General features: G+C 43.5%; 1 protein-coding gene across 4 annotated transcripts in view; it reads right to left on the bottom strand.

Annotated features, from left to right (window-relative positions):
• Positions 1-1,120: 1,120 nt before the first annotated feature.
• Positions 1,121-26,831, bottom strand: part of Palm2akap2 (PALM2 and AKAP2 fusion) — a 459,101-nt gene continuing 433,390 nt past the window's right edge. For all 4 annotated transcript variants that reach the window (XM_058581620.1, XM_058581622.1, XM_058581621.1 and 1 more), the window contains 3 exons: positions 15,396-15,574; positions 10,180-10,218; positions 1,121-5,075 (listed from right to left, as the gene is read on the bottom strand). In XM_058581620.1, coding sequence (XP_058437603.1) covers positions 4,977-5,075; positions 10,180-10,218; positions 15,396-15,574 — 317 coding nt within the window. In that variant the 3' untranslated portion in view covers positions 1,121-4,976. The remainder of the gene's footprint in view (positions 5,076-10,179; positions 10,219-15,395; positions 15,575-26,831) is intronic.

The following is a 26,831-nucleotide window of genomic DNA, read 5'->3' as shown; positions in this document are numbered from 1 at the left end:
TCCTTATTAGTGGGTGGACTGGAGGCCATAAACTGTTGACATGAAAGGCAATGTTTTCCTCCAGTTAAAGGTACGTGGTGTCCTTGGCCCTTTTCCCCAAACTCGTACTCTGGGTTCCTTTATTTCCCTACTCCTCCCTTAAGCCCCCACTCTTTTTTGGCTGGAGCTTTATTGTGGTATCATTTGCATAATACAGTTTGCCCGTTTCAAATATACTATTCAATGATTTTGTCAATTTGGAGTTACGCAACCATCACCACAATTTTAATTTTAATGCATTTCTGTATTTCTGTCACACAATCATTTGATTCCTCTTCGGCAACAGTAGGAATGCCAAGGCCATCTTCTCTTACCATTTCCAGGGAGAGATGATCCCGAAGAGAGGAGCCCAGAGAAAGTTCATCCAAAGGAAGAAACTTCTTTGCTGCTCCTCTGCAAACTCCACTCCTCCGAATTTTCACACCAAACCTGAGCCTGGAGGGCCAGCAGGAGGAGACGTTGCCAGCCCATCCAGAGCTCACGCAGGTCTGCTCCGGCTTCATATGTGAAAGTGCCATCGTGTGCTTCTGGGGGATTGGGGTGCGGGGGTTAAGAGCAACACTCAAGTCAGGATGCCCAGGTTCAAATTCAAATGTTGCCGTCAACGAGCTACATGGCATCAACAAACTAACCTACCAGAGCCTCAGTTCCCTCACATGCAAAATGGAAACCAAAACAGTGCAACCCATGAGGTTCTTACAAGAGATACAGTGGCCAGGCACATAACCCACGCCTATAAATCCAGCAGTTAGGAGGATCAAGTTCAAGGCCAGCCACAGCAACTTATGGAGACCCTGTCTCAAAATAAAAAATAAGGGTTGAGCTGAGGGTGTTTCTCAGTGGTAGGGTGCCCCCTGATTCACTCCTAGTAGGAGACAGAAAGGGGGGGGTGCGGGCAGTGCCAAAATCTGGTTGCCACCGACCATCTTGTATATTGAGAAGGGGCTTTGGGGACAGTCTGCTACAATGGCATTCCTTTGTCCCATCCGTGCTGCAACAGAAGCAGGGGCCAAGGGCATAGGCATGTACTCAAGGTTAGGCTAGTCTTCCCAACTCCCCTCAGTTAAACAAGTAGCCATCCTTTATAAAAACACAACACACATCGGGTTTTTAATGAGAAAATAACTGTATACTTGCATTGAATGCCTCACAATCACTATAAAACTGAAGCAGGATAATAACATCGAAGTGGTTAACATACACAGGAAAGCCAGATACAGAGTATAATTTTCAAACACAGTATTGCTGCTTTTTTCCCCTCCTCCATAAAAAAAAAGAAAATGTCATCTGGATAAAGAGCAACACAATCAAAATTGGCAGCTCACTGAATGCTAAAAATTCAGGAAATTGATTCTGTAACTAAAACTGGATATAGTCACCTTCTCTAATACTTAGGCTATTTTTTTTCCAATACATAGTTTAATTAAATCCATTCTTCATTTGGAAAAAAAAAATGTTTGTCTTCAGCGACAAGAGTCAACACTGCTTTAGTGTTTCTTGTTATGAGTGTGTGTGTGTGTGTGTGTGTGTGTGTGGACACTGATATAGATACTGCTTCTATGTCATCGCCTAGGGTGGGCAGCATGCATGGGTAATTGCATTGTCATCCAAGTAGAATTCAACCAACCTCTGTCACTGACAGACCCTGTTTCCATAATTTCTGGATGAGAGAACCAAGGCGTGTCAGTGGTTAATCGGCTCTGGAAGAAACTGAACATCCATAAACACTGCAGCAAGGAATACTTCTGGGAAGGCTCTAACGTTTGCAAAATCTCAACATTTGTTCTAGTCGACATTAACAAGCTTGTGTGCTATTGAAGGGTGAGGCCGAGAGCTTCCTGAGCCTCTTTCTCCCAGTGGATTAGGCAGGAATGACTTTTCTCCAGGGGTCTGTTCCATCTTCAGGAAGCTACAGGGGTTCATGTGGGATCCCAGAGCACAGTGCTGTGTCCATGGCGCAAACATGGGGTGGCAGTGAGGGGGAATGTTTCTTGAATGAATAATAAAAAAAAAAAAACAAGAGCACAGACAAAACCTGGCTCTACCCCAGTGAACCGTAATTTACATTTTTAATAGGAATGCAATGGGATTGTCAGTGAGTAGAGCAAGGAAATAGCAGTCATCCAGAAGGCAATTTGGGGGAACTAGTAAAAGTTGGAGATGTAGGGGACACAGTAAAAACAGGTCCGTGACTGGGAGAAACAGTCACAGAAATCACATTTATTTCCTCATCTATTCGTGGAGTGTGGCCCAAGGGATCCTGGCTCTAGAGCAATCAATGCCTCTTGTTCAATCAAGGTTGCTTTGAAAGTGATTCCATGAACTGGGTGGCTTCCTAACGTTCCTCCCGGCCCCAGCTCTTCTCCATTGCAGCTGTCCCGTGGGTACAAGATCCCCTTCCAGACAGAACAAAAGCTTAAGGTAAGTGGTGAAAATGGTTCCCTCTTGTGAAAAAATGGGGGGAGTTAGTCAATAGCATGTCTGTGCTCTCTAAGAGTTCCATGTCTGTCCCAAAGCATGAAGCACAGTGTATTTCCTGAGCAACCCATAAATGTAGCCTACTGGCCACCATCCTGACTGCCACTGTGCTTGGGGCCACAGGTGCTGATGCCTCCTCTGCTCTTCTGCATGTGTCTCCTTAGAGAACGCCCCTCCCATTCGGTCCTCAGCCCAGAAATCCTTAGACAAATGGTGGTCCTCCTTCCTGGGCGCTCCCATTCCAATGGGGCAGGACCTCTGCTCTAACATGGAGGTCACCTTCCTGGGAATACCTGGCTCCATGCCAGCCTCTGCCACTATAAAATGAACTCCTGTATCAGGGGTCTTATTTGTTCAGTGTCCCCCAATGGCTAGCACTTGGCTGAACATTCAGGAGAATGAACCATCCCAACTGCCAAATGCCCACATGCAAGGTTGGCTACAATCTGCAGAATGTGGGTGCATATGACAGGTACCAGAGGCACTTTGAAAGGATCTTTAGGGGTTATTGGCCAGTTCCATCTTTTTACTTTATGCCCACCATTTGTGAATAAACTTTCCCTCAAAGTCAACACTAGCAAAGATAAAAAAGCAAAGATAATGTGGGTAACACTACATACGGGTTTTGTGGAATTGCTACTTATGAGAATAACATATCAGAGCTTATGACATAACAATATTAAAACAAAAAAAAAGAATTTTAATGAGATCTAATTTAATTATTGCTTTAAAAAATAGTTTTAAAACAAAGGAAAAATAACGAAGGCTGGTTAGTTATTTTTCTCATGGCCAGAAACAGAACATTTTCTCATCCAGAAATTTAGGGCACCCAATTACTGAATGCCCTTATCATATTGCTTTAAATGACAGAAAACAGTAAAGCTAGCATCCTCTAGTGTATACTAAGCATGAATCCAAAGCATGGGAATAAATAGGATACGTTCCTAAATGTCAAATTACAAAACTACTCAAAACTCTGCAATTGTGATTCATGCAAATACCATGTTAGGTCAATTTAATATTACAAATACTGCATCAGCTCGGTGCCTTTATATCCCTTTTCATAAAAAAGAAATTCTCACTCACTCCTGATGCTGGCTAACAGCTTTGGAGGAAATAACTGTACACTCAGGTGTCGTGAGCAATTGAAATTTAACACACACACACACACACCCGTGAACATACACTCGTTACACAAACACACAAAGGTGTACACACACACACCCCCCCCCATCTTTAGGATTTGTAGTTGATTCCAAGCCTGTACTTAAAATTTCTATTCTATATTTTTCTCTTTAGCATCCTGAAAAGCACTCAGCCAAAAAAATAATCTCTTTCACGTCCTTCTCCTCCCTCTCCCTCCTCCCTCGTTCTCTCCCTACCTTCATTGACTTTAATGTTTCCTTTCTATTGACCCCAAACATCCCTTCCTTCTTCCTACTACCTCTAAGGCTCACTTTATAATACAAAATAGTTATAAACACTTTTATTTCTTGCCATCTACCTCTCTAAGGCAGAGTTTGACCTTTTTTTCCCCCCCAATTATTGCCATCTAAAAATACCCCTACCATCTTGAACCAAGCTGTTCAATGTGTACAGGTTTTATTCATGTTTATATTCCCCTATCCCATCATAAAAATAGTTGTTGCCCACTAAATATAGTTTTCACGTGAAGAAACGTAATTGTGAAAATGTGTTCTTCTAAACTACACATCAGTCAAGAGTATAAGCGGACAAGATCCTAAAGCTAAAATAATCCATTTGGTTTGGCTTTCTCACCCCACATTCCTCAACCTCCTAGTGTAGAAGAGATTGCATCTGCAACATGAAGATATATTGTCTTAAAAATATGGATTGTATGCATTGCAATCATTAATTGCTCCCAATTAAAAATAATCAAATGTAAGAGAAATATTATCATAACTGCCTCTTTGGGGCAACCACAGAGAGGAACACCATTCATTGTATGGCGGCTGGAGAAAATGGCGCCAATCCAACACCTTGGATGCCACGAGCAAGAGGTGGGAAGCCAGAGCAGAGAAATACCCTGTGCCACACAGATGGTAACAGCCTGGGCCCTACAGCTCACGAATGGACTTATCCTCACTGTCTGTCCTCATCACCCACCAAGGCTGGTCAAAGGTCTGCCCTCAGCAAATCTGTTGTTTTGCTTATAGTGTCTTTGTCTTTTTGGATCAATTGTGGACTGGTCCAAATCCAGAGGCTTCTTTAAGTCACAAAGAAATCCTTTCTCTTCTGACTCCTGGGTCTCAGAATTCGACGGGTGGACCCCCTTTTTGCTTTATTCTTCATCGTTGTGTGTTGCAGTTTCTGGTCTACAGAAGGATTGCTGAGTTTGTATGCACTTTAATAAATAGTCCATCAAAATGCTTTGATGTGATCATTTCTTGGTTTCTTGGTATCCCAAGCACCAAAGAAGTTTCCCGGGCCGAAGGAAGTTATTCATTGTCCTCTTCCTCCTGGTTGGCGTAGATCCCTGCCTCCCAGCGCAAGGCCAGTGCGCTCTTCCTTCGATTAACCCGTGTGGCCTCAAGGACCTGAAGAGAAAGGGAAAAAAATTACTCAGGGTTCATGATGCTAATTATGTACATGAGCCAACTTCCATTTCTTTCCTCTATTCTCCTCCTCAACAGCATCAACATGAATGAAAAGTAATGAAGTGTCTGGTACTGCAGTTGGTAGAGAGGTCAGGGAGGAAAGACTGGAACTGTGCCATCCAATATGGTGGCCACTGTTGCCACATCGCTACCAAGTACTTGAAACACATGCATGAGAAACTAAATATTTAACTTAATTTTACTATTTAACTTAATTTCAACTTACTTAAAATTTGTAAATAGCCCCTTTGGCTAATAACTATTATATTGGATGGCACAAGGATAGATCATAAATAGGCAGATCAGAAAGGAATCCCTAACTATTGGACCAGTGTGGATACAAGCCAAGCTTTGTGGATCTATGTAAGGTATGATCATATTTGTATCACACCAATCTACTCTGGCATAATTAAACACAAAGAATCAGTAACTGAAAAATATAGCTTTTGAGGGTCAACAGAAAGCAATCTCAGCATTTTGATGAAACTTCTTCAGGACCACGTGTACTAATAAAATCAAAGGTGACAACATCAAAGACAAGTGGGCTTGCCACCACTGAAATGGGTCCTCCTTCCCTCCTGTTCACTAGCACAATCTGTAAACTCCTGAGTGGAAGACTTTAGCCAAAATGTTCCAGCTGTAATTTTATTAAGATGAGGTGCAGATGAATGGCATTTAGGTGGCCAACACACGAGAAAAGGTCCTAGGTCTTGCAGTACAAGCAAGACCAATCATGCCAACCAATTACTCTGGCATTAGTTTAGGGTGCAGAGTTTCTGATTTTAAAGAAAAGTTCATTAGAGCCAGTACTGGTTGGTTTTCCAAACTGCAATGAAGGCTTTGATTATTCTAAAAATAATCATTTAGGCAGGGGACACAGATGTTGGCAACTCCAGAGAAGCAGGAGATGCAGGTTACAGGCAGGGCTGCTAAAATAGGCATAAGCAGATTCTGAGGAGACTAAAGGTCTGGGGGTCCATCTCAACCTGCTTTTCTGCATTTTTGTCCAATGAATGGAGCTTTGATGTGCTTTCCTCTGCAAAGCCCTCCCTACTCGCCCCCAGCAGGGAGAGCTGGGATGTACTCAGTCATGTCTGCTGAATGAATGATGCATTGTGAGGCACCTAAGCCATGTCATCAAGTGTCCTGTTGATAAGCACACTGAGGTTCCCTTATTATCTAAGAAAAACAAATTAAGAGAAATAATAGTTCTAGAACTGGTACAGTCTAGAGCATTTCTCTGGCCAATGTGGGATAACATGGAACTGAACCAGAACTGGACTGGGCCTGCAAGGCCTGGGCCCTGTTTTCAGTTCTGTCCATTGGCGATCTACATCTGCCCTACTTGGCAGACTTTCTCAGGAGGCAGTGTGAACTCTGGAGTCCAGGCAGGTCTCGGTTTAAATTCTAGTGACTGTGTGACCTTGGAAAAGTCACCCCTGCACCTCAGTGTCCCCATGTAAAATAGGATCATAAAACCCACAGTTGACCTGAGGAATAAATGAGGCAATGTATGTAAGGCATTTTAGCATGGTTCCACGTGAATAATAATTTAATGAGTAATAATAATGTTTAAAACGTAATAATAAGGTCTCAAAAATTATTTCTATCATCATGTGGAAGGATTTGTACTATATGAAGTGGAATATAAGCACAAAGCATCTATATAAGGGACTCTGTCTTGTGTAAAATGATCAACTGCCTTTTGGACTGCAATACAAGCTGACGTTGAAAGGTTTATTAAAAAAACTGGAAATAAATCCAAGGTTTTGAATATAAGAGTCCCCATCCTTTTCAAATGTTCCTTGTCATTTAAACCCTATTTTAATAATCAACTTGAGCAGATTTAGCTTGCCATGTTCTTCAGGAACTCATGCTATAATCTGTCTGCCCATTTACCTTACAAGCATTTACTGGGGTCCTACCTGTGGTTAGGCAGAGTGTTGGCATGTTGGGGACAGAACAGTCCCTTTCCTCATGGAGCTTAGTCACAAAAAAATGTGATGGGCAGACGTCAGTACTCCTAATTAGGGGAACATTTAACAGAGTTTGGGTTTGAACACCTACTGGTCAACTTACATCAGATGAGTTCTCCTTTCTTAATTCATTTCTCTTAATTTATATGACCATTTAACATGATCTGATTTTCTGATAAAATCTAAATCCCTTGGTAATAGCACAGACAAGACAATAAATGAATCACCATTGAAATAACTGAGACCTTAGCATAAAACCATCGTTGGGTTCATAGGCCCTGTGATCCAGGACTATGTTGGAGTAAAGCCATCCTACAATTGGCCTTTTAAGATTCAAAAGTCAAGTTCTTGGGGATGAGCACTTGCTCCTTAACTAAAACCCAGATCTGTGTGTGTGTGTGTGTGTGTGCACATATATATGTAAATCTCTAGCAAATTTAGTGTTATTACTTTAATTATTGCATATTTACTTTTATAATCTATCCTTTTCTGGGCTAAAAGCACATGCCTCTAGGACTATAATCGTAGCACACACATCATAAGTACTACAAACCAGTTACTGTTTTAATCCTCAGGACATTCTGTGAGATTCAGGCCATCATGACTCCCGTCTTACATGATGGAGACTGAAGCACAGGGAGGTCGAGTAATTTGCCCATTGTTGCCCAGTCAGTAGGAAGAAAAGCCAAGATTTGAACCCAGCAAACTCTAGGTGCAGAGTTGATGCTCAGAGCCATCAGGCTACATGGCCGTGAGAGCCTGGAGGGAGAAGCACCGGAAAAGAGCAACACACACTCTCCACAGAAATAAAGAGAGGAAAACAAAAAAACTAAAAAATAATTAATATGAAATAATACTCAGGGGCGGGGTTGTGGCTCAGTGGTAGAATGCTTGCCTAACACGTGTGAGGCACTGGGTTCGATCCTTAGCACCACATAAAAATAAATAAAATATAGGTATTGTGTCCACCTACAACTAAAATAATAATAATAATAATAATAATACCGAGACCTGATTTGCTTTTGTTTTCTCACGAATTAATTCAAATTCAGGATGATGATGTCGGGGGAGATCAATTCTCTCTGAGCAATCCTCTAACATTGTTTTTGTCTTTGTAATGTGTAGTGCACAGCTTAACTTCTATGGCAATCAGCATAGGACAATACTATACAGCAGTTTGGGGGGGATGTGAAGTAAAAGTTATGTTAATGAGTTACCCCTCTTAAATATTGATATTTTTTCCTCTTATTTTCCCTTCAGTAAAAGTTACACTGTGTCCAATTCTATCTTCCTCACATACATTTGACTGGATTGTCACTGTTCTAAACTATACTCACTGAAATAGGAGATGAGATTAGTGTCTAATTCTAAGTTGTCATTCCCTAGATGAGAACCACACTTGGACTATGAGGAAGGAACACAGAATGGTATTCTCAACATTCACTTTGTGTTATGAACAAAAATTGCAAATAATTGACAGCTCAAATCTATAGTTAAATATAATTATTTTGCTAAACAGTGAGATACATAGAGATATATACACATACATGCATGCATGTACACCTAAACATGCTTGATTGTTTAGAACATTGTTTAGGTGTACATAGACACATGGACTTGGCACAACTGATTTGAAGAATAATTTGCAATATTTAGGGAATGTAAGTACATAGTAGCCCTACACCCAGTTCTCTTACTAGGAAAATTGTTTTCCTAGGTGCATGGAGAAATGTGCAATAGCATTCAGTGAAGCATTGTTTATAATGACAAACAAAAATAGAAACTGGAAACAACCTGCATTTCCATCCATAGGAGTGAATAAATAGTGATATATTCATTGAATGGAATACTATACAGCAGATATACTGAATGCTCTAGAGCCACAGGTATTAACATGAGCATATCTAAAACCAATGCAGACTGAATAGTCAGCAGCAGAGGCTACCACCATATGACTTACCACTTATAGAAAGTTCAAAAACATGCAAAAAAAATAGGATATTGTTTTGGGTACATATATGTGTAGTATAAAAGCATGCATGAAAATAAATACCAATGCCAAGAACAGTTACCTCTCAGGAGAGAAAAGGTGTGACAAAGAGACTGAGCAATAAGAATTGGGAGAAGAAACAAGAGTGCTCGAGTTGTATTTGCAACATTAACTTCTTTTAAAAATATTTAGCAAGTGCTATGAAATAATAAGAATGGGCAAAGCTGGAGGAGTAGGTCTTATTATCAGATTGCATTTTATAATTGGGGACTTTGCATGCGGGCTCCACGACATCAGGAGCACAGAACAGTGCCTGGCACATGGTAGATCCTTAATAAATCGTAAACCAGGTGACTAAATGATGACTATATGAAAGACTCTCTTTAAAATAAAAATTAGTACAGAAATAAAAATATGAAAATACTGTCCTTCCTCATAGCAACAAAGAAAAATATGGTAAAACACAAATAAAAAAAAAATAGGAAAACATTGTGCTTTCTCATAGCACACATCTTTATAAAATCTGTGTAAGTTGGAGAGGAAAGAAAGAGACCTTTGGGAAGAAGCTTCCAAAACAAAAGTATAAATTGAAAGATCAGAAGGACGGGGTCATGGGGTTGGTTCATATTTGGAATAACTCATCCTGAATCCATGAAATGGGGGAGCTCTCTGGATTTGTGTTAAGGTAAGAGGGACCGGTTAGAATCAACAGCTCAATCTGCATGAGTTGTACTATTTTCTAAGCAGACCAGATTAGATTTGCTGCTCATGCCTAAGGAAACTAAAAGAAGCCAAACAGCCCATCATTTGTGCCCTCTAGTTCAAACGTCTTCCAGATCCACGGGTGGGCAAGGTCTTCTCCAACCTCACCGCACAGCACAGCACAGGGAATCATCGTTGCATGGACTCCAGCACCGTGAGGCAGTCCCCCAATTCAGAAAAGGCAGGAGGAAATCCACGTGGAGACAAGCTGTTTTTCTTGCCATTCTCATGTAACACATCAGGAAACGGCAAACCACAACAGCATGCACCTGCATCGAGCATGCACTGACACCAAGACAGACAAGTTGAAAAGTACCTCAGAGGTCACCTTGCAAGACAGTAACTTAGAGGTGTACTGGCAGGAAGGGAAAAGACCAGGGTTAGTACAAAGCAGACACTCACAGAGCACCCCACCGCTGGAACTCGTACCACGCCAGGGGAGGGCAGGAGGGGCAGTCACTCCAGGAGGCCACCACACACCCACGCCAAGACTTGCTTCATCTGATATTTGTTTATTTCGAAGTCTGTATCTCTTGGAGCAAGTAGATACCCTATTATCCTTTAATAAAAATATCAGATAAGCTGCACTTTGTTAATTCAAGATGTTGCTTTCAAATTTTCTGCACTTTGAATTAACGAGATTCCTTCCATTTTGGATTTGCCAGACTTCTGGAGCCAGCTTTTCAAAAACTCTTCCTGTAGGCTTCTCTGAACCTTGAGGTTCACTCAAAGAAGACCCTAATCTCTAAAGATTAGGTGACCATATACACAGCCACCCTCATCAGTACCCTGGAGTGGGGTGGTCCTGTGATCTCCAGTTAGGATGGTTACTTAGAATTAATACGAGCACTATAATACTAAAATAATCTTAGTTCTTCTAGAAGACTAAAAGTCCTCTGTAAAAATCCACGGGGTTGCGGGTCGAGTAGATCTAACTATGGGAAAGGAGACAAAAGAACCAATGTGGAACAGCCCCTTCCAGAATTGTGGCAATGAGCTTGCATCTACACTGCATAGGGCATCTGAGGAGTTGACTGGTTTGGGGTACTGTTAGTCATAGACTTAGTACCCCTGAGACTATGGGCTTACAAATCTGTGGGCATCAGCAATTTCTTACATGGAACACTAAAAAATTACAGTCCTGAAGTGGTCAGACTAAGGGCTGGGAGATGAGGAGCTCGGAGCTCTCCTCTCCTTTGCACCTTCCCTGTGGCATAACAGCCCTAGAACGAGATGGACAACGTGAAGCATCCTTGGTTGTGGCTGGGCTTCCTCTAGGGCCTGGGGAAGGGAGGGGCGCTGGGGCAGATGGGCTTCCTTCACCCACTCAGTGAGAGTACAGCGGCATCTCAATGCATGACTTCATTTAGAGGGAAAGTTGAGATGGGAATTCTTCTAGAGAATCAGGAAGTTCCAGACCCCAGTTTTGACACAGTCCAGGGAACTGATGAGTTCTCTTATTTGGAGACAGGCAAGGGTGGTTGCAAGAACTTTCAATAGTAACAGTGTCGGGGGCTGGGGATCTAACTCAGTTGATGGAGTGCTTGCCTTGCATGCACAGGGACCTGGGCTCAATCCCCAGCATCACCAAAAAAAAAAAAAAAAAGCCAGAGAGAGGGGAGGAAGGCCAGGAGAAAAGGGAGGGAGGGAGGGTGGGGAAGGGAGGGAGGGAGACGGAAAACCCTGCTGAGTAGATCCTGTGTTAGAAGTGAAGATGGGACTGAGCACACAGAAGGCTCAATATTCCTCATGCCCCTGAGCTGACTAAGGCCACCTCCCTTTAACTGGAAAAGGAGGAGGAATCTACCAACATGTTCAAGAGAACCAATGAACCCTCACCTTCCTAGGCTCAGGTCATGGTGTGGGAACAAAAGCATACTGTTTAACTAAATGCCGTCATTTAACTAAATGGCCTCGTGAATCCATTCCCTAAAGGGCTTCTTGAGGCCTGAAGGAAAGCAATCCAAATAGCTCCTGATTTGTGCCTGCCAGCCCTACAGTCCTCCAGATCTACAGTGGGCAAGGTCTCCTCCATCTCCACCTCAAGACAGCTCCTTTGCAAGGCACCAAGAAGCTCTTTAGAAAACAATGACTCATCAGTCCATTATGAGTTGCAGGACTGACCAGAGATGGCATCAGACTCAGAAAAAGGGCATTTCCAGTAAGATAACAATTCCGGAGAAGAGGAACCCGCAATTAAATTCAGGTGGCTACATCTGGGCCCACTGCAAAATTACCAGGTTAAAGGACTGAATGATTAAAAGGATGAACAGTGAGGTTGGGGCAGAGCTGCAGCCTCCCTGAGGAAACAGGGTCTTTTTCTAATACATGCAAGGATCTGTGTAGGCTGGTGAGCTGCCCTGGGTTTGGGGCAACCCTCCTTCCTCCTTCCTCAAAAAATTAGCCAAGGACTCTACTAATGAGTGGGCAGAAACATGGAGCATGGAGACACCCACTGATGTCCGTACAGAACAAGGAAGCACGTCCAGGTGGGTGAGGACTTTGACCACAAAGGGAGTGCCTTGCTCAGGTTCTAGTAGTAAGTACAGCCATCTGGGGATAACTTTTTTGGGCAATGTTCCATATGTCGCTGACCTTTTTTGCTCACCAACTGCAAAATGAGCAGGTTCCCTGAGCCTGGCCTGTCTTGTTTTTTTTTTTTTTTCATTAAGTGGGAAAACTGGAGACAGCAGGGCCCCCGCGCTGTGGACAGCTCCACATCCTGCCACTGCTCTGATGTGATTAGGGGGACCCTGGACCTGTTTTAAATGGCAACAGTTTTTCTCAGTTCTGATGGCAGAATTCTCTCAGGGAAACTGCAGGCTTGGTTCATGCGGGCTCCTTCTCTTTCTTCACGCTCTTTGCTATCAATGTGTCTGGAGTTAATCTCACCACAGACACGTCCCAGTTATATGTCATTTTTGCTTTTAGGTCTGCATTTTCCTTGAGAATGCAGACCAAGTAAGGATTCTTTTTATTCAATTTATAAATGACTTGCTACTTTCTAGGCTCAGGTTTTGATCCTGGGGGAGAACCCACAGGATCCTTAAAACGTGGTTTCAAATTTCCAAAAGGGCAGGCAGAAATGCTGCCAGGGGGCTTGTAGGAAGGAAATGTTGGCTGGTGAGATGCCAGGGCAGATGCTGTACGGCACTGGGTGACACTGGGGACATCAGCGTGAGCCACTTGAGGGTACACAATCTACAATGCCATTTTGCCCTGCTAACAGTGTATGTGCACGGAGCAAGAGAACAGAATTATTTTACTTTTAGAAGAACTGCCCTTAGCTTCTAGGATAGGAAGCCAGGCTACCAAGCAACCCACCTGCTCTCTGTTATGGTCCTTCTCATATAAGAGACAACTAAAGAAAAACGGAAAGGGGGCCACAGACCAGCTAGGGGGAAAACTTCAATGCATTTTCCGGTGACTCATATAGATACAACAGAAAAGATCCCCTAAACTGGCAGGGCTAATAGACATGCTAAGAGGTGGCTCAGAAATTTAGTCTGGCTGAAAATCATGTAATTGCTTTAGAAGCAATCTGAGTATATTTTTTTTGAGATTGGATCTCTGAAAAGAGGAGACACCAGGTTGAATAAGTTTTGTCCTATTCTTAGAATTTTCAAAAACACACTTGGTTTGATTGTAATGTCAGTTCTACTTCAAAACACTGGGCCTTGCGTCCAGGACCTGGAAATAGCAACAGCTTGATTTGTTTGTAGATTTCTTCCTTATCTGAAATGTTGATTTACTTGGGCAAAATAGAGATAGGAAGCTGCCTCTTCGCTGTGTAAGGGAAGGGCAATTAGAATATTAAAATGCTGACTCCATACTTTACTTTTGGCTTCATTAATGCCAAAAGGAAATCCAACCTGGCTGGCATTCATGAGGTGGCTGCCTGAGTATCAGAGCAGGTACGAAGGAGACTTCAGCCCTCTGCCTAGCAGATGACTAAGAATTGGCTCTTTCCTTCTGTGTACAGTGTTTCTTTTCTAATATCTATACTCCAACACAATAAGCACGTACAGGTCGCTACTAAAAGGGTCGATTTGTTCTTTCCCGTCCACATGGTAACATGAGGGACCCACTCGGCTGACCTTCACCAAAGTTGCTGATGTATGTTCTGGATACACTTTTCTGCACCACCTTTCAAAGCAGCCACAGACCACCAAAAATACCTAAATGTGAACTCTGTACCAAAACTGGGGCTGCAAAAAAGGGCTGGCTAAAGAGACTTAGTGGGCAGGAAATGTCCCACAGGCTCAGGAAGGAGCTGCTGCCTCCACCACAGTGAAGCCCAATAGGAATGTCCTTAGCAGACACCGCAGGCCAGGCCCCAAGCCACTGTGAAATTCAGAGAACAGACCATAGGCTCCCCCTGTGTGCGTTTTCTTCCTTTCTTTCTCACCACATATTCTGAAAGCAACTTTCAGTCCTGGCTTCTGTACCAGAAGTCCTTTAACCTGGGATGAGCCTGCCAGAGTTATGAAAAGTGTAAATCGGTGCGGACTTTCCCACTGTGAACCCCAGGGCACTCAAGTTTAAGGTGACCGGGTAGTTCATTATCTAAAGCAGGATACCTTTTAAAGGGAAAGGGGTGCTATTCATCATTATGATGCCCGAGACTCCTCGGGGATGGCGTGAAACCTTGAGGCTGATCCCAGGCTCCTTGGGACCGTATGGAACAACTCTGAAGTCTCTTGCAGGACAAAGAAACCAGAGTGGATGACTTCCTTCATAGTTCACTTGAAAGCCACATGCAAGGTTCTGGGGTCAGGGACAGGGTAGTCGCGTGGTTTTCAACTGTCATTTAAAATGGCTCTTTCTTGCCAAACTGCATAAGAGGCTAGGAAACAACCCAAAACACATATCTTCCCCCTTTTTTTTTTTTGGAGGGGGTGTGTGTGGGGCAACCGGGTTATTGAACTGAGGGGTGCTTTGTGCTTTACCACTGAGCAACGACTGCTGTCCTTTTTATTTTGAGATGGTGTTTCACTAAGTTGCTTAGGGCCTTGCTGAGTTGCTGGGACAAAATCATCCTGCCTCAGCCTCCAAATTTACTGGGATGACAGGAGTGTGTCACCGTTCCCAGCTCACCCTTGTCTTTTTGAGCACTGTGGAATATTTATAGTGATTGCTCGCAATGTAGATTTTGAAGAAGCAGCATTTCATAGTTCTCTAAAAACACAGAATGTGCACAAAGTAGGTCAAGCGGCTCCCTGGTGCTCACTCCTGCTCCCTGCCTGCAGCATCACCCGTGCGTGCGTGTTGTCTTTCCACACACCAAACATCTTGTGCACCACCCTTGCCAGCGGGCTCAAGCCATCCTTGGCCAGAAAAGGCCACTGTTTGGGACTCAAGGCAGAAACCCAAACCCAATCCACTCATGTTAAACCACACATTTGAAAATTGGTTTGGGAACCGCGATGCTATTCAGAGACAACTGTATACACATCCACACCTGAACTGGTACACCACACAGCACACAGACGGCCGCCCTCAGAAAGTGAAAGGAAAGGAGGAAAAACTTACACTACTATCATCCATTCTCTCGCGCCTTTTAGATTTGTGTGTCTCATAGTCTTCCATGAGGGTCTGCATCAGGTTCTTGGGCCGCTGGGTTCCGGCAGCCTCTTCGGGAGCTAAGTCAGGCTGCAAGCTGGGGCCTTCGGTTGTGGGGGATGGAGGAGGTCTGACTTTCTCTATTTTCCCTGAAACAATACGAAGAGAACACCCTTTCTAAGCTCATCTGCTCATGGCTGCTTTCAGAAAGAAGAGAAAACCGGCAAAAAGAAAAGGCAATTCTGACATCGAGGGCGCCCCCAGAATGAAGGTTAAGTGTGGGCCATTTAGTTACAGGGGACAAAACACTGCAAAGAATGTGCACACCCATCCATCAGAGACCTCAAAGACACTAGTTTTAAAAGGTTAGTTAGATCACACAGGCCTGGTGGGCATTTTGCAAATATGTTAGTCAGACCATCCTGGCCCTGGTTGCTATGGAGACGTGTATTCTATTACAGGTCAGAGGATGAGACCTGGAGGAGGTGGCACCTTGAAGCCTTTGAGGCCCTCAGAGAAAATCTGAGGTTCTGCAGTATTAAGGCTGTGCAGAGGTCACAGGGGTGACCAGGGGTGGAACCTGGCCTTCCTGGTGTCCTCTATGTCAGAGGTGGCCAAGTGCCGGCTATTCTGCCTGGGGTTTTCTACATGGGCATCACAGTGTGGCAAACCCTTTGAACGAGACTGTGGCCATTCCTCCCAGGTCACTCCAGTCTTACATGGGTCAGCTTCATTCATTCATCTTACCTGCTGGGGTCCCGAAAGCATTTGAATTTGAGATCCTCCAAACCTTAAGGGACAAATGCCAGCGAAGGCAGTGTGTATGGTGGTGGGACGTGAGGGGCACGGGATATCCACCAGACGTGGAGTGGTGAGATTTTAGATCTGAGATGCTCTCCAGGAGTTCTCAGATAAGGAAATGAGGCCAGTGATGTGGAGACTCTGGACACTTTTGCTAAGACCATTTGCATTCATTCTTCTCTTGGGACAAGCCTGGGGCCCTGGCTTCTGGCCCATCAAAGAGTAGACTTTAGTGCCACTGAGACCCAGGTGCACCTCTGAGAAGGTGCAATGGCAATGGTTTTTTTTTACACAGGCCCTTTGAGGGTGACACAGCTGGGCTCTGCAAGAAGGAATGTGGAGAAAACAGAATAAATGGGTCCTTTCAAGCCCCAAAGTAGGTGGCACTGGGGGCACCAGCTGATCCACGTGAGGCTCTTAAAGGGTGCGAGAAGAAGCCACATTTAAGAAGCCACATTTTGTCCTCTGAATAGAGCCAGGGGAAGTTGAAGTCCCACGTGACCCCTTCTGGTCCCAAGCTTGGGGAAACTCCCTGCCTTCATCTCACATCCCAGACTCCTTACTTGGCCACCTGTCTGACATAGCAGGAGTCCCAAGTGTAGGCTGAGTCTGAGTCTCCATGCGGGTGGTTGTGGCCCCTTACCAGCACAGGCTCCTTCCGATGGACCTGGAAAGGCCTAGAGCTTGGAAGCTCCAGATTTTAATTCCTGCGCCCTCATTAACTGGTTACGTGATTGGCAATAGATCATGCTTTTAATGTTCCACTTTAATCTTCAGCCAATCACTTAAATTCTGAGCTTCCACTTCCACAGCTGCCAAATGAGTCTGGGAAGGAGCTGTCTTTGTGAGGTCTTCCAACTCAAATGTTATACTATTCCACTGAACACATTTGGCAAGCAGGGGAACCCTTATCAATATAAAAAAAAATAAGGCACATGGCCATCACATTTGTTGACTAGATGGGAAAGTAGTTTTGTTTGTTTGGGGCACTAGGGATTGAACCCAGGGGGCACTTCACCACTGAGTCATAGCTCCATCCCCCCGTCTCTCTCTTTTTTGGGGGGGTGGGGTGGGGAGAGGTACCAAAGATTGAACTCAGGGGCACTTGACCACTGAGCCACATCCTCAGCCCTATTTTATATTTTATTTAGAGACAGGGTCTCACTGAGTTGCTTAGCGCCTCACTTTTATGCTGGGGCTGACTTTGAACTCACGATCCTCCTGCCTCAGCCTTCCGAGCCACTGGGATTACAGGCGTGTGCCATGGTCAATTCACTAAGTTGCTTAGGGCCTTGTCAAGCTGCTGAGGCTGGTTTTGAACTTGAGGTCCTCCTGCCTCAGCCTCCCAAGCCACTGGGATTACGGGTGTGCTCCATGGCACCTGGAGGAAAGTAGTTTTTAACATACAAAAGAGGGATTCCACTTCACAGCCACAATTGCACTGATCAACTTAGTAAAAAGCATATGCAATGATCCAGATAATTTTAAAAACTCTTGATAACAACAATAACAAATATTTCAAAATCTCCAAATTCACAAGAAATCGTTTCTATTTTTTATTATAGAAGTTAGGAACTGCTAATAATGACTCCATAGGCATTTTTAAATAACCTACAATAAATATTTATCAAGATTTTACCACCTGTGGTCCTTCCTTCCTTCCACTTGTTGCATTTTTTAAAGAAATTCCAGACCTGGGGTCATTTTATCCCTGTACACTTAGCATACACCTCTAAAAATTACAACTGACTTTTAAATTGATGGCTTGAGAAGTGGTCCAGCACAGAGGTGAGCACACAGGTTTTGGAGCCCTCGTGCTGGAGTCTGAATCCACTACTTAGGTGCCAAGTAATTCTGGGCTGGCAACCCACTGTTTTTATACCTCAGTTTCCTCATCTGTAAAGCGGATATGATGACAGAAGTACCCGCCCTTAGTTGTTAGAAAGACTGAGTTAACATTTATAAAATTAGTATTTAGAACAGAAAGCATCCAATGAGTCCAGCTACCATTTAACCATTATCTCAAAGGATAATGTGACTCCAAGGGTGAGGACACACAGTTTCATGAGTATCCCGCAGCTCTTCCAGGACCAGAAATAGACACCAAGTTGCTTTGTTGTCATCTCCAGTTGTTGACCTCAAGTGTCCAGGTAATCTCCCATCGGCCACTCATCCGGCACTAAACGTCTAGAAGGCACAGTGGAAATCCACTGCCTCTAGCTGCTGCCTCTCGCACACCAGGCAGCAGGGCCCCCCAGCCTTGTAGAACTTGGTTTACCTCCTGTGACAGCCTTTTCACAAGCTGACTTGATTATTGAAGCATCTGTTACAAACTGCAAAAATGACCTGAGGATATGAACCGCTTCAACTATCAGTGAACCCCCCCAAGCATTTGAATGAAGACCCCCTTAGAGGAGGGCCTAGCTGGTCCTGGTCGCTGTGGTACATGGCACATGGCAGGAGCTGTGGTACATGGCACATGGCAGTTGACACGAGCTGATAAAACCAGTTAAGTCCACGAGGAAACACATGTACTAGCCGCTTAGCAAATGCTTATGGATTGGGACAGAACCTCCCACAAGGAATCAGAAGAAAGAGTTCAAATGCCTTCCCTGGAACACACGAGATCAAACATTCCACGGCCACAGAATCACACTCATGGCTCTGTGTGGCAATGACAATGGCATTTCACAGATGGCCTTCATATCACTGAATCCTTGTGTCCTACAATGTAGTTAGGGTGGATTTCCTGACACCTGGAAATGGCTTAGACCATGGAGGCCCAGAGGCTAACTCCTGCACAAGTGACAGTTGATAGTCACTATTATAGTCTGGTGGTTGGTAGCTGATCTCTAGGAGGAGATGAAGGCTGCAAGGAAGCTGTGGAGGAGGTGAAACGTGGCTACAGAGACGTGGTCAGCCTCGAGACAGTAAAGACACTTCCTGCTTATTTATTTCCTATCATTCCAGCAACTCAAAGCCCATCCCTGGAACCAGTGTTACCAGTGATAGCCACCAGAGGTCACAGGAAGGAAGGCTGGCTTAGTAGGCTGGAGCAGCTGCCCCCCAGAGGAAAGGTGGCTGACAACAACCTGAGAGAAGAGGCTTTGTTCAGATAACCAACCAAGATCATGTCATGGCCTCAGGCAGGTGGGGCTGTCACAGGTCCCCAGACAAAGGAGGTGCTGTGCTTCATCAGCAGGCGTCTGGTCAGTGTCAGGGGAAGCTGGCTTGGCCAGACTTTTCTGCTGGGCCCCGTAATCCCCCACTGTCTCAACGAGGATGGTGAGAAACTTCTGCTGCTCTTCCCCCAGCAGTGGACCCTGCAGACACCTCCACTGTTGGACCTCAGAGATCATCACAGGAATGTGAAGTGAATGGTCTGTGCTGCAGGCCTGCGAGGTCAGTCACATCCTTACCGGTGGCACCATGAGGCCCACTGAAGTTCTCTGGCCAAACAGTGAGTTATGCCCCAAACAGTGAGTTATCCCACAGTGAATCTCACAGCCCCTCTTTCTCCAGAGGTGCCTCCCTCCCAGCTTACCCCATCCAACCTGGCCCTGGCCGAGGTTTATCCACCTGCTGAGTGATTCAATAGCTGAAACACCTCCAAGTAGCCTCCAATTCAGCGATTCAGTTTCTCACCTGGACTTAACATTCCACAGAAGAGTTCTCCTGAAGGACCCCAGTCACTGTCCTGAGAAACAACAAGAACAGACTGTGCCATGCAGAGCCAAGGGCAGCCCTGGGTTGCTTTAGCCTGAAGAGGGGACCCAATGGTAACAGAGCAGGGGACAGGTGCAAGGTGACCTCTACATCCGCCATAGGGAAACAACAGAACAAAATCAGACTGAAATTCTGAGTGCAGAATAGGAAACATTTTTGAGTGTATTTCATAAACGTGATTTTTGTTCAAACTACTCCATCTACAGTGATATCAGACTTAGAGTTTTGCAGGTGTTTGAGGATAAGCAACTTGGCTCGGCTGGATTGATTTCAAAGCTGTTTCTAAACATGTGTCCTATTACCTTGGCTATGTGAGCTGGTACCCTCAATGCTGTAAACAAGCAAAACAACCCCCCCAAAAAGCATTGTAAAAATAAACTTGGATTTAAATAAGGAGAAAGGGGAGAGGAAGGCGAGGGGCAGAAAGGCAGAGAGACAGAGACGAAGGTCCTACGGGAAGACTTCTGGGTCTGGTCCTAACATAACCATGAATTGCTAATGCAAGAACAAAAATGCAGCATTTCTCAAATTTATTTAACCAGAGAAACTCACTTCATGGAATGCCTATTAAACTTTCAAGGAAGGCAGTTTAGGAAATATGCTTCTCTGATGTATAATACTGGCTAGCCAGCTTCCAAGGAACTTTCTGGCACTAGCTAGTTTGGCTGACAATTAAGAATGAGCAGAAAGCTTATGTACAAGAACTTCGACCTTAGTAATTAAAAAGACAATTGAACCAAAGTATCTGCCTACAGGAGAATGGTTACATTAGGTATGACTAGTTTTTAGCCATTACAAATCATGTTTCAGACTAGTTAAAAGTCATAGAAAAATACTCAAAATATATTAAGAGGAAAAAGCAGTTATATTGTTGGCATTTAAGAGGGTAGGCTCGGGGGCTGTCTCATTGTGAGGCAGTCTAAGGAACAGGGAGAGAATTTCATTACAAATCCATTACCAAAACCAGGCAGGATTTCATTACAAATTAGCCAGCACTGTCTCCATGAGTGGAAAAGAAAAGTGGGAAACATGAATTTGTGTTTCCTGTTTATTTATGAGAAAGAGATAAAGCATTTTCTAGTCTAGAGAAAGCAAGCCGTGCCTTGGCCACACTTAGGGATTTTCCAAGCAAGAAAGGATTTCCCTGGGGCACTTGAAGTGGGCTGTGCTGACAGGAGGGAGAGAAAAGAATCTGCAATTCCTCCCACCCAAGGGAACCCGGGAGAGGGCTGTGTATATTCCGAACACAGCTGCTGTCAGTCCTGACAGCTCAAATCCTCCTTCTGTAGGAACAGGTCTAACTTCAAAAAAAGTAACAAATGTGAATTCCAGAAGTTTAGAGGTATTTTGTGGAAATCAAAAGTTTAGAGTATTCGGTGATTGTGAAAGATTCCATCTCCATGGAGTCTGAGGTCTTCAAAGATCCTTTGTTTCTACATTTCTCAAAAGAAAAGAAAAAGCCACCACCCACTCATATTTAAAAGCCACACCAAACAGAACAAAAAACACCCACCAGATGACATGCCTGGCCCAGGCCTCCTTCAATGACCTTCTTTCTTCACACTGCGCTAGGACTAGGTCACAAACATCTAAAGCAACTCACAATTCTACAGAAGTAAGGAGCTCAGTCTTGGCAGTTGCAATTTCCTTTCCTCTCAGTGAAAGGGAACATCCTGAATGTCAGCTCAAGAGCACACAGAGGCTGTGACCCACACTAGGATCTGATCATTTTTATTCTTTCTTCTCCTCCTTTGAAGGCTCCAGGATGGAATGATGGGAATCTTGCGTCGCAAACCTAGCTCAGGAATGAGAAATAACCCTTCCTGGTGGAACTAATCTGAGAAAATGTCAAATACAATTGCTTCAAGGTAAGACAGGTTATTTGATGAACTGCTGACCCTATGAATGTCACTGGAAGATGATAAAATGCAAGAGTCCAGAAAACACTATCAGAAAACACGAGAAGAGCCACGTTAGACAGTTGACATGGACTACGTCAGTTCCCCCACCATCTCCCTGAATCTTGGGATAGAACCAGGGAAGCCAAGCTTAAGATGAAAAAGAGATAAAAGGTTCATTAAAACAGTAACAATGACAATTATAGTGAAAAGCATACTTTCCCACAAGATCTTTTTATTAAACACATTCCTACTAACATGGTGGGCTTGGCTAGGTGAACATCACCTCCCCATAAGAAAAGAAAAAGGGAAGCAAACTGATGGTGATACTTGTAATTTTACTATCACCCAATACATTTAACGATGAACTTTGTCATTCCTTTGTTTTTGAAAAAGAGTAACTATTGAAAACTCATTCCTGAAGTCCAGTTTTATAAGAGTAATTTTAATTCCACGGAAGTACTTAGAAAAAAAATTTAAAAACTAGGAATAGAAACAATTTGATGACATACATTCTGTTATTATTTCAGGTTCACAGCCACTGCAGAAAGCAACTCCTAAGTAATTCTTATCAAATGAATCTGAAATGTCAAACTCACTGGGAAGCACAGAGCAAGTCACTATGGTCAGTAAGAGATGCAGTCATATCCTGCCCTGATTCTAGCAGTCACTGGGGACATCCTGCTCCCAAGCCTGGCTTTGATTAGCTCATTTCTTACCAGGGATCTTGCAAGAATTACGTCTTTTGATTCACTTCCTCTTTCTCAGCTCAAGACTATGCACTTTCTTTGTATGTAGCTGAGTCTAATTCCCCTAACTTGGAGCATGGAGTAGCCGCGGGGGAGCAAGCAAACAAGGACATGTGTATTGACCCCATCAAGCTGGAGCATCAGCAGAAGCTAACCCAGACACCTGGATCTATCAGAAGAGCTAGCACAATTAGCAAGAGAGAAGAACCTGCTTGCACACAGGAAATTAAGCTGACAGGGGATGTTCTGCCTTTTCCCAAGTTCTACTGCCCAAGAACCATGACCCCAGGCTTGTCAGAGAAAAAATCTGGGAGTTTCTGCCTTCAACAGTGAGGCTGAAAATTTCTCTACTACAATACCCTCACTTTTTACCAAATGCTGCTTTAATGGAGGCTTTTCCTACCAATTTCTTTCCTAATGGTGTGTATTTTTTAAAGGAACATATCTGCGAGGTTCAGATACACCGGGAGATTCAGGGAAAAGAAAAGAGAACAATCACAGGCAATCATGACATTCTAGGCCACAGGTTTAAATTAGTTCATTTTGACCCCGCTACACCTAACACGTTCATGTAAAGTTAACAGAGTGAACATTTATCCCTGCTTGTCCTCAAATTGACAAGTCAATTTCTTGCGTGTGTACCCTGTTCTTTCAGTGATTTCAGGGAATAAGCCTTTTCCAGTGAACTACCAGAAAACACAAGAATAGCCAAGTTAAACAATTGACATGGATTATGTCAGTTCCCTCACTATCTCCCTGAATCTTGGGATAGAACCAGCAATTTAGCCTACTTATAAATGGGGCATTGGAATTCCATTGTGAAGTAATAAGGAACCATTCAAAGTCACTACGTTAGTGCTGTTTTGTGGCTTCTGAGAGCCAAACTCATATGCCCAGGCCATTGAAAGCAGAGAATTCCAGAGCTATGTTGACTCAAAAAAAAAAAAAAAATGTTCAGAAAGGACCCAGAAAATGCAGGAATTGGGCCTGTGACCGGGAGAAGGCAGAGGGAGATTTAGCTCAGTACAGTCCCTGAAGGCTGGAGAGGGGAGTGGCTACTCATAGGGCAGGCTCAGCTGAGGTACAGGAGAGGCTGGGAAAAGATACGGAGTCTAGAGCAAGTGGGCTTGGGTTCATGCCAGGCTTTACCACTTTCTGGCTGAGTAGCTTTGAACAATTTATTCAGCCTCTCTGGGAGCTAGTATTAATTCTTTGAAAGAGCATAACAGTATAGGTTTTTATGCTTCATTCCAAAATTCATAAAGCTCTGAAAACCAAGTTTTTTTTTTTTTCATAACTTATTTGGCAGCAAACCATGACATGAGACTCTTCTTAGTATTTATTTATCCACTTAATGCAACTCATTTTTCCTTAGTTTTACAGCAGACATTTAATTTTATGACAGGGTTCTTCCCTAGAACTTTCCAGGTATATTGAAACCATGGCATCGGTACTGCATTTTAAATAATAGCATAGACCGTCATGACCCTTCTAAAATCAGAGAAAGTCTGCATCCAGAAATATATCAAGGGCTCAGAGAGTTTGTGTGAGATTTTTAGAGGACTGTTGGGAGAAATGAGAAAAATATGAGTGAAATAACTAGTATGGGACACAGCTTTAAGGTCTTGTTGAGTCATGGCTATTGTGATTAGACTTGTGTCACCAGAGAATGTTCAGGAAATGCAGCAGTGGACAACAGCCATCTGTTGGACATTCCATATATTAAGCTTTAGCTAGCTTCACTTGGCCAGCTGGGCCCCTGCAGGCTGCCCAGTAAGTAAGTGCCTGCCTGGCAGGAGAGGGAGGCACTGCATACTGCTGATAGCCCCCTCCCACTAGGCCTGTGATGGAACCCTCCTCCAGTTGCTGATAAAGGGTTTTCTACTGTGGAGCAATGGAACTTGGCCTTGTCCAGCTCTAATATAGCATGAAACGAGCCATCAAGCTCCACCTCATGAATATTGTATTGATATTCACATACAATATACATCTTTTTTCTTTCTTTCTAGGACTTGCCTTTGGGATATTTAAAGATAATGAGGAAGGGGGGAAAAGACCCAGTTAATAATCTTTAGAGTGATATAATGATCACTCATGCAGAATTTTCATCCAAACTGACCTCAAATGTCAATCGATACTCCCTGTAAATTTCATTTTTATAAGATGTATAGCGATCACATCTTTCCACTATTAGAAGACAAGAGCAGACATGCCACTAACGGGACCAATATCCACACCTCCTCTTACCATTCACCATAATGTACCATCCTACTGGGCAAAATCATCTGACTTGATAGATCAATTTAACATCCAGTATGAAAATAGAAACGGTTTCAAAAAAACAAAACCAATCGTCACCTGGGTTTCTCTGGCATGCTTAGAACTTGGAAGTGAAACCAGGATATCTAATAATAGACACAGGCACTAAAGTAAGAACTGTCTGTTGGCACCCCCAATATGAAAAGATATTTGAAACATGTCTAACATGATGTTAACTGTATGTAACATCAATAAAAATGTTTGGATACCCCCTCTTCCTCTAATTCTCTCTCAAGAGTGTTTTACAGCAGTATGTGGGTCTCCCCTTTAAATAGGGCTCCTGCAGATGCCAAGTTGCTTCCTTTATTCTCCACTTCTAAGCTCTGTCAGCAGGGGGCGTACACGTGCAAACTCTCAGCAAACAGTTTGTCAAGATGCCTTCAGAAGTACTGGAACATGGAAGAGCATGATCCAACCCTGCATAATGCACTCATTAAAGCAGGGGCACTTTTAGTCCGCCCATTCATGGATGAAGACAGGACAACTCAGAGATGTGCAGAGACAATTAGCCCTTGGAAAGCTCTCACTGGCTTTCCACTGACCACAGAATAAAGTTTCAAGTCTAAAACCTTTAATGTGATTGATGTAGCTCTTTGTTACCTGGCTCCAAATCAATCTGTGTTTTGTTCGAAGCTCTTCCTTTAAACTACCTTGGCCTGATTTAAATACTTCAAGTGTGCCAAGTTCTCGATTCCTTTTGAACCTCTCTAGGAGCAATCTATCCCACTCCCTTCAGCCCAACCTCTTTGCCTCCAATTCTCAGCTTAGATGGTTATTTCCCCAAGGAAAGAAGACTTTCCCTTTCCTCCAAATGAGGATATGAGGATATACTGTTTGTTCTGTGTTCTCACCAGTCTCCACGATTCTCTGACATAAAGCCTCTGTGCTGCTGTCATTTCCTTTACTGAACCAAAACTTCCCTGAGAGCAGGGACTGCCCACCTTGTTTACCTTTTATGAACAAATGTCACTCCAATTCTATTTCAATGGCGCTCCTTCCTTTAAAAGTCAGATGAGAGCAACAACATGGACTTTCCAGATAGTAAGTCTTTGAAATGGCTATATCAAAATAGAACTATCATTCTCCATCCTTTAAAGCTAAGAATCAAAACAAAACAAACTAAAAGCAAAACCAAACCTCTTTGACACTAAGGGAATAGGGTTTGTGTCTAGATAATTTATCAATGGGAAGGGTTAGTACATCTCTTTTTCCATATGGCATCTTGATATCAGTAAATTTTATCTGCCTTAATGTTTTAAGATTGCAGCATATTTCTACCAGAAGTTAGAAATTATATTTTTGAATCTTCAATCTGAGTCACAACAAACCAGCTGAGTCACTTCTTCTGGCAGGAAATGTAAAGCATGCTGTAGGGACTTAGCAATACCTCTCACAAAACCAAAGTCAGAGCCAGCGGTCCTGACCCTGGCCATGGATTGTTCAGTTTGACTTCTCAGACTAATGTGTCAGCTTCCTCCTTCATCTCAAACTTGGAGGTTGGTTGGCAAGCAAAACTACAAAGGTTTCCAGGCATGGGCAGAAAAAAAAAAATTGCAATTGCATTCAGTTTCTTTTTATCCATGTTGTAATTCTGGGAAGACTGGTATCTTCTTTAAATGTTCTCGAAATAAGCATGGAGGAATAAGGGGCACACACATCATAATGGTGATTGCATTCAATGTGACAACCAGACCAGGACAGAGTTAAGACTTACACAGATGAATTACTATCTTCCTAAAGGGACCAAAATCTATCCTGTGGGGGTGAGACTTGGGAAAGGAGATCAGCATTAGCACAGAGGGAAGCTGTGGGGAAAGTAGTCCTGGGTTGCTGGATGCCAGGTGCCAACATTAAGCCCTGACTTGTTTTAAGGCCAATTCAATCCTGGTGGTGAATCTTGATGACAAGAAATG

This window comes from Marmota monax, unplaced genomic scaffold (assembly GCF_021218885.2).
Source record: "Marmota monax isolate L192 unplaced genomic scaffold, Marmota_monax_Labrador192_F-V1.1 WCK01_AAM20220418_F8-fsc00020, whole genome shotgun sequence".
In the NCBI taxonomy this organism is placed as follows: domain Eukaryota; kingdom Metazoa; phylum Chordata; class Mammalia; order Rodentia; family Sciuridae; genus Marmota; species Marmota monax.
Note: the sequence above shows the minus strand (reverse complement) of the source record. Positions and strands in the feature narration are given on the sequence as shown.